This window comes from Berghia stephanieae, chromosome 4 (genome assembly GCF_034508935.2).
Source record: "Berghia stephanieae isolate SIO BIC M18660-M18661 chromosome 4, UCSD_Bste_1.3, whole genome shotgun sequence".
Taxonomy (NCBI): Eukaryota; Metazoa; Mollusca; class Gastropoda; order Nudibranchia; family Aeolidiidae; genus Berghia; species Berghia stephanieae.
Window position 1 is genome coordinate 84,978,840 of NC_088363.1, and position 15,000 is coordinate 84,993,839.

At 37.5% G+C, this 15,000-nt stretch overlaps 1 protein-coding gene across 7 annotated transcripts in view; it reads right to left on the minus strand.

The window, feature by feature from the left end:
- Nucleotides 1-15,000, minus strand: part of LOC144971441 (protocadherin Fat 1-like) — a 281,143-nt gene that overhangs the window by 71,671 nt on the left and 194,472 nt on the right. For all 7 annotated transcript variants that reach the window (XM_078912356.1, XM_078912355.1, XM_078912353.1 and 4 more), the window contains exon 8: nt 808-947. In XM_078912356.1, the coding sequence (XP_078768482.1) occupies nt 808-947 (140 nt within the window). The remainder of the gene's footprint in view (nt 1-807; nt 948-15,000) is intronic.

The window sequence follows — 15,000 nt, forward strand, 5'->3', positions numbered from 1 at the left end:
AACAGCGTTGTCTCTGTCCGAAGATATTGTAATGTCCCGTCCTACATGTTAATGTTGCTGTTGGCCAGGGACCCCTTGTAAAGCGCTTTGAGCACGTTTAGTGGATATTGCGCTATAAAAAAGCTCAAATTTTTAAAAACTACAGATCACGAGGGAAGAATGAATGTGTTTTCGTTTATGTATTAGTTAAACTTATTAAGTATTAAGTTCCATAACGGCTGTGAAGGAAAAGACGAACCCACAGTGGGAGACGACGACCTGTTGTAACCTTCAAATAATATACATTGTGACCGGGTAGTAAACAGGTCTTCCCAATTTGGCGAATCGTTCAGATTTAAGGGGGTGATTAATCTGGGATAATGTCTTAGCATTACTTGATAAATGTCTAAACAATAACACAACTCAGGTACCAGACTCAGACTTGATTTGTTTACGATAATTTGGAACAGGTGGGTTGGTCGTTTACATGGATGACGAAAAGAAAGAAAAAAAAAGTGGTAGTGACTTGTATAGATAGTTCGAAGTTAACGCCACTCAGGTCTTTGTTATAGTTTTTTGCCATCCGCGTTTATGAGTAATTCTCACTAAACCATATTAACCAGACTATAAACGTTCGTGGTTACGCACAGTTTTGTGTGTTGGTCCGTTATACTTCCGGATGGCAATGTTGTGAGCTTCTTAGCCAATCGCACACTATCTATATCCGGCTGGCGGGTGTTATAAGTATTTTATCTAAATACTTGGCATAAATACCCATTCACACCTGGTGTTTCATCCACCAGCCCGGATGGAATTTCGCTGACTTACCTTGGCCGTGTCGGTGTGGACCCCATCCGTGACAACCACGGTCAGAGTGTAGTCAGTTCGAGTCTCCCAGTCCAAGAGACGTGCGAGGAAGATGGAGCCGTGGTCTGGCTGGATGGTAAACGCCTCGTCCACGTTGCCGTCTGGGGAAAACAAAAAACATCCAATAATATGGTGATAGGATTCCAATATGGTGATAGGCGTATACGTTTTGTTAGAATTGAATAAATTAATGAAGCCAATCACAGATTCTTTTTTTTTTCTTTACGATATTTGCCCCATGCATGGAGTGAGTCCGAGTGTGTGTGGACTGACCATATAGAATATTATGATAAGATTTTCAAAAAAAAGAAAGAAAGAAAGAAAGAAAGAAATCAATAACAAAACAAACAAAACAGAATAGAACATAGAAAACAAACAGAAACAAAAACAACCGCCGCCCCCCCCCCACTCTCTCTCTCTCTCTCTCTCTCTCTCTCTCTCTCTCTCTCTAAAATAAAATTAAAGCAAAAAATCCGCAACGACCTGAGAAGAGACATATTATAATTATAATACACTTTCAATGATCTGTCCTGGTTGGTCCTACGTGTTATCATTTTAAAATATCAATAATAAAACATTAATTAAAAAAAAAAAAAAGGGGGGGGGGGGAGGTAAAAAATCGGGTGGGGTTGGGTAAGGGGAAGTAGTGATGAATCAAAGAAAAAGAGATGAGAGAGAGAGAGAGAGAGAGAGAGAGAGAGAGAGGAGAGGGGAGAGAGAGAGAGAGAGAGAGGAGAGGAGAGAGAGAGAGAGAGAGAGAGAGAAAGGAGAGTGTTGTTTTTGTTTCTTTCATTTTGAATAGAAAGCTACTGGAAACGACATCTTGACAAAATTTCGACTATTCTATCGTAGTATCGTATGCCTTGATCATTACACAACAAATAGGTCACACATCATTCTTACTCTACATTTATAAACGATCTTTCCATTTAATTAATTAATTAATTTATTTATTTTTTGCCAGAAATATTTATGGAAAGAAATTTTATTTCAATTTTCAAATATCGATGAATTAAAATTAAGATGGCCCTCTTCTTGTTCCAAAAATCGTAACCCTGTATGTATTATAATACTTTCAGGTGTCAGGTTTAAGATTGTTTCGTGTATATTCTAATAATAAATACTGAGGTCATCTAAATTCATCAAAATTTAAGAATAAAAAATTCTGGCTAAACAAAAATAAAGCGTTTTAACGATATAAGACAACCAAGCGGCGGAGTGATACTTTATTGATTGCGAATACAGTTAAGCCCCCAGATCCGATTCATCTCTATAAATTAATGTTTGGACGGCTTGTATACACAATAACGCCTGGCTGGGCGAGGGAGTGAAAAGGCCTCTTAGGCGAACGAAATGGATTGTTGAGAAATGAGAATAATAATATTATTATGAATAGTGAATAGAGATCGGACTTTGTGATGAATCAATGCGACGATGACAGGACGACGTGTGTTGACTGGCAACCCGTGACCAACCAATAATTTACTCCCGATGTTTGTTTTATTATTAAAATTATTATATGTTACTCCTCCTACTCTCTTCCATTGAACTTCTCTTCTCCTCCTTCTCCTCCTCCTCCTCCTCCTTCTTCTTCTTTCTTCTTCTTCTTTCTTCTTCTTCTCTTCTTCTTCTTCTTCTTCTTCTTCTTCTTCTTCTTCTTCTTCTTCTTCTTTCTTCTTCTTCTTCTTCTTCTTCTTCTTCTTCTTCTTCTTTCTTCTTCTTTCTTCTTCTCTTCTTCTTCTTCTTCTTCTCTTCTTCTTCTTCTTCTTCTTCTTCTTCTTCTTCTTCTTCTTCTTCTTCTTCTTCTTCTTCTTCTTCTTCTTCTTCTTCTTCTTCTTCTTCTTCTTCTTCTTCTTCTTCTTCTTCTTCTTCTTCTTCTTCTTCTTCTTCTTCTTCTTCTTCTTCTTCTTCTTCTTCTTCTTCTTCTTCTTCTTCTTCTTCCTTCTTCTTCTTCTTCTTCTTCTTCTTCTTCTTCCTTCTTCTTCTTCTTCTTCTTCTTCTTCTTCTTCTTCTTCTTCTTCTTCTTCTTCTTCTTCTTCTTCTTCTTTTCTTCTTCTTCTCTTCTTCTTTTCTTCTTCTTCTTCTTTCTTCTTCTTCTTCTTCTTCTTCTTCTTTCTTCTTCTTCTTCTTTCTTCTTCTTCTTCTCTTCTTCTTCTTCTTCTTCTTCTTCTTCTTCTTCTTCTTCTTCTTCTTCTTTTCTTCTCTCTTCTTCTTCTTCTTCTTCTTCTTCTTCTTCTTCTTCTTCTCTCTTCTTCTTCTTTCTTCTTCTCTCTTCTTCTTCTTCTCTTCTTCTTCTTCTCTTCTTCTTCTTCTTTCTTCTTCTTCTTCTTCTTCTTCTTCTTCTTTTCTTCTTCTTCTTCTTCTTCTTCTTCTTCTTCTTCTTCTTCTCTCTTCTTCTCTCCTCCTCCTCTTCCTTTTTCCTATTCTATTCTAAATTGAAAGGGTAGGAGAGCATCATCACGATGACTAAAATCAATTGCTGATTTGATTAGTTTACAAACATCGTTTGTCAACAGCAAATCCCGATTATGACTGAAAGAAAAGCGAATGGGATGAAAATAGTAGGATCGTTATCGTTGCCAGCATAAAACCCCCATCAAATATATACTTTTAAAATTGTCTTTCTCATACTTTAAGATCGATTTCGATTCCCTCCAACATGTCGTCGACCACGATTGAAAGCTGACTCGTATGTGAAGTCTCAGATTTTATTTATTATTCTTTTTAATAAATCTTTTATATAGCGCAATATCCACTCAATGTGCTCAACGCGCTTACAAGGGGTCCTGGCCAACAGCAACACTTAACATTTAGACGGTCATTGACGCCTGTTAGGCGTCAAATATTATAATTTTTCGGACAGAGATAACGCTGTTAACGGCCAGGTACTCATTTTACACCTGAGTACGGTGTGAGTAAAGGGCCTTTTCCAAGGACTCAACTAGGCTCGAACCCAGGACCTTCCGATCCCATATCGAGTGTCATACCACAAGAAAACATAGCCGCACATTCCTCAGACCAAAAGTAGTGTTTAAAAGTGTTTGCCCAATTTTGGGCAGAGCTTTGATAGATCTCAGCAGGGAAAGGAGGGAAATGGCATAGGGGGGGGGGGGGGGGGGCAAGAAAACTATCAACGAATAGCTAATTTCCCTATTTTCAACAAATAGACGGCTACACTTCGGTGTGTTAATGAAAAAAGAAAATGGCATTGATACGGGGGTTTAGGTTAGAATGGCGGTCGGACTGATGGATAAACATCTCATCTCGTATTGCTAATCCCCCAAAACTGCAAAAAGATGGACATTCTTGTAAACTCCCCGCCGAGACTGTTTTGTCATCTGGTATTGTACTTTGCCTCGTATTTCATCCAATGGGGTTTGGACTGCTTAACGAGGTGAAAAACATTCAATAGAAAGAAGGGACGGGACGATGATGGAGGAAGGGGGGTTTGAAACAGTAATCTTTTCATAGCCAGAGTAAATCCCTTGCAAAATTTAATATCTCTACTTATTTGTGTTAGTAAAATACACGTTCTACGAAAAGAAGTCAAGCACCAATAATAATAATAATGATAATAATAATAATGATAATAATAATAATAATAATAATAATAATAATAATAATAATAATAATAATAATAATAATAATAATAATAATAATAATAATATTAATAATAATAATAATAATAATAATAATAATAATAATAATAATAATAATAATAATAATAATAATAAGTATTATTATCATTATTATAATTATAATTATTATTATTATTATTATTATTATTATTATTATTATTATTATTATTATTATTATTATTATTATTATTATTATTATTATTATTATTATTATTGACGGTATATACGTTGCCTCTAACGAAGAATAAATCTGTAATAACACTGCCTTATATTATAGTTATGCCTCGTTTTACATGTTAAATGTTGCTGTCGGCTTTAATCCTTTCCTTGTAGCGCGATTTGAGCACATTTGTTAGGTACTTGGCCACGAAACAACCCCCCCCCCCCCCCCCCCCCTTCCCAAAACAAGAAGAGAAATAAAACCTGGCTTACTTTCCTGTATATTGTCAATTTACAGGTTGTAAATCTTCCTTCTTTTTCTCTCTTCATCCCCTCCCCCCCCCTCTCTCTCTCTCTCTCTCTCTCTCTCTCTCTCTCTCTCTCTCTCTTCCTCTTACCCTTTCAAAAATAATTATATTAAATCTCGCCTCCTCGAGATACATTCAAAAATAAAGCCCGCGGTTTGTTAACTTTAAATCATCGAGTGATTCTATTTTCTCATTGGCGGGGGGTGACAGTACCTTTTATATTATTTGAGAGAGTACTGGTAGAGAAAGATTATTTATAGTTATAGTGGCCATTATAGTGGTTTTCATTTCGACACCCGTATGAAAGGGTTGATAGTTCTCACTTACTACAAGAATATTGCCCTTTGATAGTCTCACTTGCCCTTTGATAGTCTCTCACTTACTGCAAGAATATTGTCCTACTTTGGTAAAAATACTTTTATCTTTTCATTTTGGCCACAAAAGTCGTCTTTTCAAATACCGATCTATTAAAATGACCCTCATCTTGTCGCGAAGTCCCAGGTTTAACATTTTGCCATTTAAATCGATCGATATTTGAAGGACGAGGGGGGAGAACTTAGTTCAAATAATCGCAACCAAAATAATCTGAGACAGAAGATCAGATCTATTTTTAAAAAAACTGAAATTGCTTTTTTTTTTTTTAAGACAATCCATTGATATTTTATAAATATGTTTTACAGCACTTTACTGATATTACCACAAAGAGGCAAACCAACGTTCTTACTCTATGTCAGTGTCGGACTAATTTCTTTTTATTCCAATGTTTTGAATATTTTTTAAAAACACAGATCAACTTAGAATTGTTAGTTGTCTTAAATTGAAATTCTACACGGGCTGGAACTCAGATCAACCTAGAATTGTTAGTTGTCTTAAATTGAAATTCTATACGGGCTGGAACTCAGATCAACTTAGAATTGTTAGTTGTCTTAAATTGAAATTCTACACGGGCTGGAACTCAGATCAACCTAGAATTGTTAGTTGTCTTAAATTGAAATTCTATACGGGCTGGAACTCGGCGTTAAATGAATTCCAGGTGGAAAACCTATCCACTTCCAATAGAAACGGTTAGAACACCATTTGGTTTAGACTTACTTGAAAATATACGATGATTGTAAAATAACAGTCTTGACATTTGGTTTTTGCGTGAAGCTATAGTAATATTTATGGGAAAACGGTAGGAAGGAAGGTATCTAGCGATGGAAGATGTCCAACGAGGATTCAATGATAACACCCTCTTAAATTCCGTTAGCTCATGAAATCCGGAGTCGAGTTTATTCCCCGCTTCCTATTAAAGGAACAAAAACAATTATTTGCCACGCTTTGAATAGAACCTCAGTCTTCGCGGAAGTCCCAGGTTTGAGAGTTTTTGCCAAGATGAGGGTCATTTAAATCGATAATTTTTTAATACGTTTTTTTTCTCCAGAGTACGGTGGTTAACTGATTAATTCTCAAGCTCAAACTAGTGTATAACAACAAGAAATGAAGTGAGTAGGAAAGCGCCAGAAGACAATAGAGAATACAAATTTCGCGGCGGCGATGGGGGCTCGAACGTATGAGCTCTCTGCGATGGTAGAGTCACGCTCTCCCAGGCCAGGTGGAGCTGTCGTAGCAGTAAGGTCGAGGGTTCGAGAAATTTTTTATTCTCTATTGGCACTTTCCTATTCACTTCATTTCTTGTTGTTATCAACATAAGTGTCTGCTCCACTCACTCTTCTCAAACTCGTGTGTGTGTGACGTGTGCAAAACATGAAAAGACAGTGTCACGCTTGTAGAGAACTTCATCCAAAAAGTGTCAGAAAAAGACCAAAACCTAATTATATATAACGAGTAGTGCCGCGCTGAAGACCGGTCTGGACCGCGGTCCGACGGTCTTTTAGCTGTGAACCGAAGACCGGTCCCAGAGGGGAAGACCGGCGCCGGTCCTCACTTCTTATCACCTTTCAACTAGTGCGGGGCGGTCCTTGCAAGGACCACGGTCCTACGGTCTCGCGCCATAGCCTACTACTTCCCCAGCGATTCGTTGCTTCGGTTGCCTATCTTCCACCAATCACCACCCATCCCACTTAATTAATCGCACCCACCCCCCTTTGCCATACACTAAACGACACAGACGACCATACAGGCAGACGACCACCAACCTCCACTCCGCAAACCGCCCTTTCGTGTGTGAGATGGGGGGAACAGGAGGCGCACGCCTTGGACGATTCCATTATACGGGGTAAATTTCAAAATTTACTACACCATAATGATCGCAATGACAATGATCTATGGTGAAGGCATGACCCCTCTTCTCTAATGGGTTATTGTTTGAAATGTATGTGACTACAAAAGATGTGTGTGTTTGTGTGTGTGTGTGTGTGTGTGTGTGTGTCGAACTTAGCAAGTAGCAAATCCGATTTTTTGTTTTCTTTTGTCCATCTCTTGTCACCACTCCTTTCTATCGCAATGTTGTCATTTAAAATAATACAATAATATTAAAATTTCGTTTGGTGTTTTTACTAATCAAATAATATGAGTTTCATTAGTTTCTTCCTTCCAAAAAACCCAGTTATAACGTCTGAATTTTAAAAAAGTCCAATAGAATATTTGGGGACCCCGATAGCTCAGTTGATAGAGCACTCTCTTTATACGCAAAGGGCCAGAGATCGATCCCGGGTGCAGTCGATTTTTTTCTGAATCCCTGTCTACTCAGCAATGAATGGGTAGCTGAGTTTGTTAGATCTGGTGAAAAGTCACCATCGACCCCTCTTATCACCTCATCCACCCCCTCTTATTATAACTTCACGTCTCTCTCTTACTCTTCAATGCTCGCTGCCCTCTAATGTGTGTGTGGGGGGGGGGGGGAGGGGGGGGGGGGAGGGGGGGGTAGGAGTTGCGTGTGTGTATCAACGCCACGAACAACTCGATCAACGCCTTGGGCGATGCCATTATCTCCGTTAATGGGGATAAATTTCAAATTTTATTAAATTATCGAAGTAACAATGAAGTACGGTGAGCAAATAAAGAAGGCATCACCCCTCTTCTCTAATTAGGTTACAATTTGAAATGAGTGTGACTACTCCGTGTGTTTTACTCCTGTAGGCCACGGTTTTCATCGTGTAGCGGTCTTTAACGGTTCAAGAATGAACGATCCCACGCTCTCAAAGGTCAAACCGGTTCGAATTTCCAACAGTCTCTCAGGAATGTTCAATGTCGAAAAGGACCGGTCGGACCGGTCCTTGAGGTCTTCATTTCCCAAGGACCGTAGGACCGTGGTCCTTAAGCTTGCCAAGGACCGCCCCGCACTAATAACGAGCAAACTGGTGCTTATCTCATCCGCAAAAAAAAGCCTGGGAAAGCTGTAGACTATAAAACATTTCGGGTCTTATTTAGACAACCTTCTAGAGTCATGGTATCGCAACATTTCCAGTCTTCTGTCTAAACGCCGTATTAACACAATTATTACAGAATGTTCACGATCGAGAGCTTCTTCCCCCACCCAACCCCCTAAAGAAGCATCGTTATCTTCCGACGAACGTTGCCATTTTGGCGAGAAAACGTTTTACTTCATACATAATTCGATCGGTTCAAGTGACCATCATCGACTTACCGAAACTAAGATGTTTTACAAGTTGGACGGCGATCATGATAATTCATTGATACTATAATAAAGTAAAAAAAAAAAAAATAGCGGTTACGGTCTTTTAAGATAAAACTCCAGATTTCCTATTTAAAGTAGACACTTAAACCGAACCCCAAACAACATTCAAACGTAGCTACTGATAACGTAACAAAGCATGCGGTAGAGCCAGCGAACACTAACAACCAGGCGTCTGGCTACTAATTCCCTCTTGTTACGCTGCAGTCAAAACAGACGGAGAGAAAACGGCTGAAGCGAGAACAAATGGCCAGTCGAGGTGTCGTAAGAGGTGCCACAAGGCACTCACAGGTACATCGATAAGGTACCATCATCAAAGGATTATCTTGGTTTATCAAGTCCGGGCCAAATTAAGAATCCACCGTCTACTGACGCACTCTGACAAAACACTTTTTTTTGCCCTATAAAATTTTAACTTCTAATTATGAACTTCACCATACCATTTTTGAAGACGAAAAAACAAAAACAAACAAATGAAAAACAATATTTAAAAAACAAAGAACAAATAAGAAAACACATTTTTGAAAAATCACAAAAATAAACAAATAACAAAATATTAAAAAAAAAACAATAAAAAAATAAACAAAACAAACAACAACAAAACAAACTAACAAAAATAACAAAGCAAAACAAAACACCAAACCATCAAAACCCGAGGCTTCAAAGAAGTTGGGTGTGAAACTATTGGATAAGTTGAAGGCAGCGTACTATAAATAGACGACGGTTGAAGGTCATTGAACTCGATCGATTGAGATTTGAACTAAAAGTTAACTGAGAAAAATGAATAAAAAGCGTTTTAGTCAGACTAGGTTAATCCGAAAGAGTGAGCGATTAGGGTGTGACCGTTACAAAGTAAAATAGGCAAAGGCAAGCGCTCTCATCACAACGGCGATGAATCAGTTACTTGCAGCACTGTAATAAAGCTGCAATATTTGTTGCAATTGTCAAGACTGGTACTTGCTTACCAGGTGAGAAAAATTTAGGAAGATACGAAGATTATCTTGTTTTGAGCATTTGCGGCTAAATGGGTTTTTGATGAATGAGGGTCAAGTAGTCCATCCAGAAAATCAAGTTCAGACTGTTATGGTCATTTCAAAACTGCTAAAACGTCGGTTACTAAGGTGACCATACTATTCTCTGATTTAAGACAAAACTTGCCGAAACGAACACGTGATTACGATGTTATGGATTGACAAAACAAAAGTGTATGGATATGTGTATGTATTTATGTATACACACACACACGCACACACACACACACACAGAGTGAGAGAGAGAGAGAGAGAGAGAGTGAGAGAGAGAGAGAGAGAGAGAGAGAGAGAGAGAGAGAGAGAGAATCGTCTCAGCAAGGAAAGGATGACGTAATGTCAAGCTTGACCTTTCAACGATGACACATAATCTCCTTTAGGTCACACCATCTCCTAATACATTTTATTCACCGGTATACTAAACAACGGAATGACCGATGGTATCATTCATGACAATGACGTAATTTGATAACATTGCCATTGCCGTCCTTTAACGTCAAAGGATTGTGCTGCAGATAGGAACAAAAGATCCACGAAATAATCGATAAGAGAAAATTGATGTGGGACTAGCAGATATATCCCCTGAATGGCTCCTCGTCCTTTCTATGAAAACGCTGATGGAGATAGCTTTTATCGCTAATAAACCCAAAGATTGGCTTAAAGAAGACGACAGGGGAAAATATTGTTTTTAAAAATGCATGACACGAAATATTTTCTGATGATCTATCTATGTATTTAACGTAATGGATAATATATTATAATAGCCTCTAAATACAACACAATACTAAATACCGAACGTTTCGGACTCAAATCCCTTCTTCAGCCAATAAGAAAAACAGTAAAAGCGTTAAAAAATCAGTTAAGAAAAGGGTAAATGTGAGGTGATTATTAGATACGACATCTTGCCGCGGGAAGTCCCAGGTTTGAGCGTTTTTGCCTTGATGGGGGTCATTTAAATCGATAGCTATTAGACGGACGAGTTTTCTGGCACACGTTTTTAAATACGAGTTTTGTTTTTGTTTGTTTTTTCTTTCAGATTACGGCCCTCAACCGGTGAATGACTTTTAACAGGCCAAAACTTCTATCACTCGCAGCTTAGTGTTTACGTTGACGTGGGTATTTAACGTGTAATACAAGGGTACTTTGAACACGGCTCTCAACGCGGCTCTCGTCATTTCAAATCTATATATAGTATGCACTTGGCTAAGAAGTTCACAACATTGCCATCCGGAAGTATAACTGGCCAACACACAAAACTGTGTGTAATCATGATCGTTTATAGTCTGGTTAATACAATTTAGTGAGAACTACCCATAAACGCGGATGGCAAAAAACAATAACAAAGACCTGAGTGACGTCAACTTCGAACTATCTATAATAGATACGACAGTGACAAAGGTCATATATCATATCATAACAACGTTTAGTTTATGTCAACTTCGAACTATCTATAATAGATACGACAGTGACAAAGGTCATATATCATATCATAACAACGTTTAGTTTATGTCCTTTCGGTTTATCATTTCAAATCTCTGCATAGTCATTGTTCCTGTCACTTTATTGTAGAAACTGGTTTTTATATTACATATGTAGGATACTATTATATGCCTTTTACCACCAATATCTACGCTCGATTTTCAATGATCAGTATTTCTTCCTTTAAAGAAAATGAGATGAATAATAGATAAAAATAGGAGTACCTACACTTATAGTATGTCTTAAGATCAGCACTTCGTGTGCAGTGACTTCTGGTTCACAACGGTTCTTTTTGTCATTCTATACCTAGTGCATGGGATAAAAGACCGGAATATTCTATTTTTACCTTTTCATGATTTCAAACATGCTTTTCTTTATCCTATTAGCGTACGTGTAATTATTGTTTACACAATTACCACTGTTACTACATGTCAATTGTTTAAATGAAGAAATACAGAAATCCCCGTGTTTTGTTCCAATTATCTATACAGCAAAATTATGAGTACGAATGACATTGAACCCCATACCAGGCATGCACGTACTGGAATAAAGTCATAATCTCACAACTCCCAGTACTATAATTAAAATGCTCCAGAGACAGACCTAATAACGGTTGGTTCATCCCGTACTCCTGATAACCAAGTCTTTCATCTCAACCTTCGAGGTGATACAGAACGGACATTTGGGAGGACAGAACGCCGTACACACAATGAACACACTGCAGTTTTATGGCCATAAATTCTTCACATCTATGAGCTCAATAAAATACTTGCACTAACATTTACACCGTTTATTGAGTTCAATGGTCACTAATCCATGTGGAGAAAGCATGAATATAGCTAAAATCCTTTCTATTTTTTTCTCATCCCACTGTGATAACATGCCATTTGCAGTCATAAAACATAAAATGCCAAAATTGGAACTCGAGGAAAGTACGCATGGACACATTATCAGATAGACGAACACTGAAAAAAAATACTTTCTCCAATTTTTGGCCATAATCTTTACTTCAAATATTGTGAATTATGACGTCAGCAGAACTATTCAAACCTGACAATTCTTTGAAGTCTGAGATTTGAGACTTTAAAAAACGTCACGTCTGGTTAAAACCTTTAGAATTACAACATTTGTCGGTGTATGCAGGCTATTAGAGCCGAAATCCGTCCCATTTTTTCATATTTGGAAATATGATATTTGCAGAGACAAAGCTAACATATTAAAAGCACATTTTTATTATTTTTTAAATTTTATTTATTTTTGTTTGTTTGTTTGTTTCTATTAAAGTTCGCCAGAGGCGGTTTGTTTGTAAATCCTTAGCAACAAATAGTTGATACAAGACTTGTATTTGATGATGTAAATTACCCAATCTTCCTTCAGGGCTTCTGGAAATGTTTATATCAATTTGCTTTCCAATGGTAAAATCTGGGTAATGTAAATGTTGCTGCTCGAAGCTCGAAGAAATAAATGTGAAATTGAATGTAATTACGAACACAGATAAAATTGACGTTTCGGATTTCCCCTTTATCAACAAAACAGGATGAATGAAACACTACAGATGAATGAGATAATGTGGTAGTGGCGTTGTTAAGATGAATAAACAAACCATTCGATGAAAACTCAAGCGACTGGCACCTTCCATCCGATTTGTTTCCGTAGATGATCTACTTCTATTAGAACAATGATGGGTGTGTGCTCTAAACACCAACCCATTGTTTACAAACACAGAAACCTGATAACTAACTCCACTATAAACTTAAAAACCTACGAAGCTACACGGTTCAGCGCGATGTGGAGAACAACCCCATGCAGAAAATTAGTTCTTTATATTTATATCAGAAATTCTCTTTTTCAATATTGATGAGAAACAAATAGCACAAAGAAGATTCATTCTTTATTATCAGTTCCATTCGTTTTAACTCTCTCCTTACCATCTATTGGAAAATCGTCACATTCGCTACGATGAAACCAACCATTTTCTCATTCTGATATCCTTTGTACATCGCAAATTATAAATAAAATATTTTGTTCTAGCGATAAAAATTAGACACTGGACAATTATATGTAAGGAATGTACTTGTTCCTGTTTGAGTAGAAAAAAATATATTCTTGTGTTGGGTGGGTGTGAAGTTTCAAGTAAAATTCTGAAAATGGCTGGTAAGGAGAGAGTTATACATTATAAATACGTTCTGATGTACTTATTTCTTCCTAAGACACAAAAAGGTTTACTGTATTTATTAGATTAAGGACAGGTTGGGTTAATTCCAACTATCTGGTCCTTCAATTCATTCGATCCTTATTGTGAGTTATTGATTGTCAGGGCGTGAAACAAACAAATGGTAACAGCTAGTTATCTCCTGCTGGTCACTGTTCCATTTTGTAACACTTTACAGAAGAGTTGACGAATACATGATAATGTAAACTTAAGGATATGTTTGGATCAATATGTTTTTCTTCTTAAAAGCAGATTTAAAAACATGGGGGGGGGGGGGGGGGGGGCAGGAGGTTGGCGCAGTTGTAATAAAGGAAAGAAGCCATTTCTTTAATTGTGACAGCATTGGCACTAAAACACTCTCTCTCTCTCTCACTCTCTCTCTCTCTCTCTCTCTCTCTCTCTCTCTCTCTTTCCCCCCCCCCCCCCCCCCTCACAACTCTCTCACTCGTGTTGTAACTGTTGTTACGTATTTTAACTTTGGCTCATATTATGATCTGAAACGTCCTTTATGTTTACAAACAATATTCCCGGAAGTTAATCTGACCCCTTGTTAACATTTGAACATTAAGTCAGGAACCGTAAACAAAATATCCCGACAATTCAGTTGGTCGGGCACTCGCTTCGTTATAAAAGGAATGCTGAAGACAAGAGCTACCTACACTGAATGAACCCGATAAAGCGAAATCGGTTGTCCCGGAAATATTTTCTCTCATACGGTTTAATATCCTTATTAAATGATGTTAAATGCTATAAAGGGGACGCGCGATCTTTGTCTGGTTTTAAGTGACGCGTGAGAAAATACATTCCCATTTATTTCATTGTCGAACCAGGTCACACCAGTGTTATAACACACTGGTTTATGCTATTAAATTTACTTTAATAAAAAAATTCAATTTGACAGGTTTGGTTCAAACCAATTAATTGATCTTCAGCATACAGGAGACCACGTACGAAAAGAACAGCCCTGGCCAAAACAGGAAATAAAAAAGGTTGAATATGGGTTCATGGGTTCATTATTTCCATCATCGCGTTTCGAGCATGTTCATTTTAAATGGACTCTTTACAGTCTACTATATCACGAACAATTATAAAAATAAAAAAAATTAATTAAAAAATTTAATAAAATTGAGCTTTATATAGCGCAATATCCACTAAAAGCGCTTTACAAGGGGTCCCTGGTCAACAGCAACATTTAACATGTAGGATGGGACATGCCGCCTGTCAGGCGATATTGCAATTTTTACACCTGAGTACGGTGAGAGAAAGTGAGTAAAGAGCCTTTTCCAAGGACTCAACTATGCGCCGAGCGCGAGGCTCGAACCCAGGACCTTCCGATCCGAAAGCGATTGTCATACCACGAGACCACATAGCCGCAATTATAAAAATGAGTGCACATCTAAACACTTTTAGAATGGAAATAAACAATTTCTTGCATTGTCATAACTTCAACACTAGGCCTACCACTATCAATACTAATAATAAAAATTAATTGAAATTTAATGAATTGTGCAAGCAAAATAATTTCGTTTACATCTTGTAATAATAAAATCTATGGCTAATCCATGCAAGCGTACACTTAGGCTATACAAAATAATATTAATATAATACTAAAAGAAAAAAAGCCCCCCCCCCCCTCTCTCTCTCTCTCTCTCTCTCTCTCTCTCTCTCTCTCTCTTTCTCTCTCTCTCTCTTC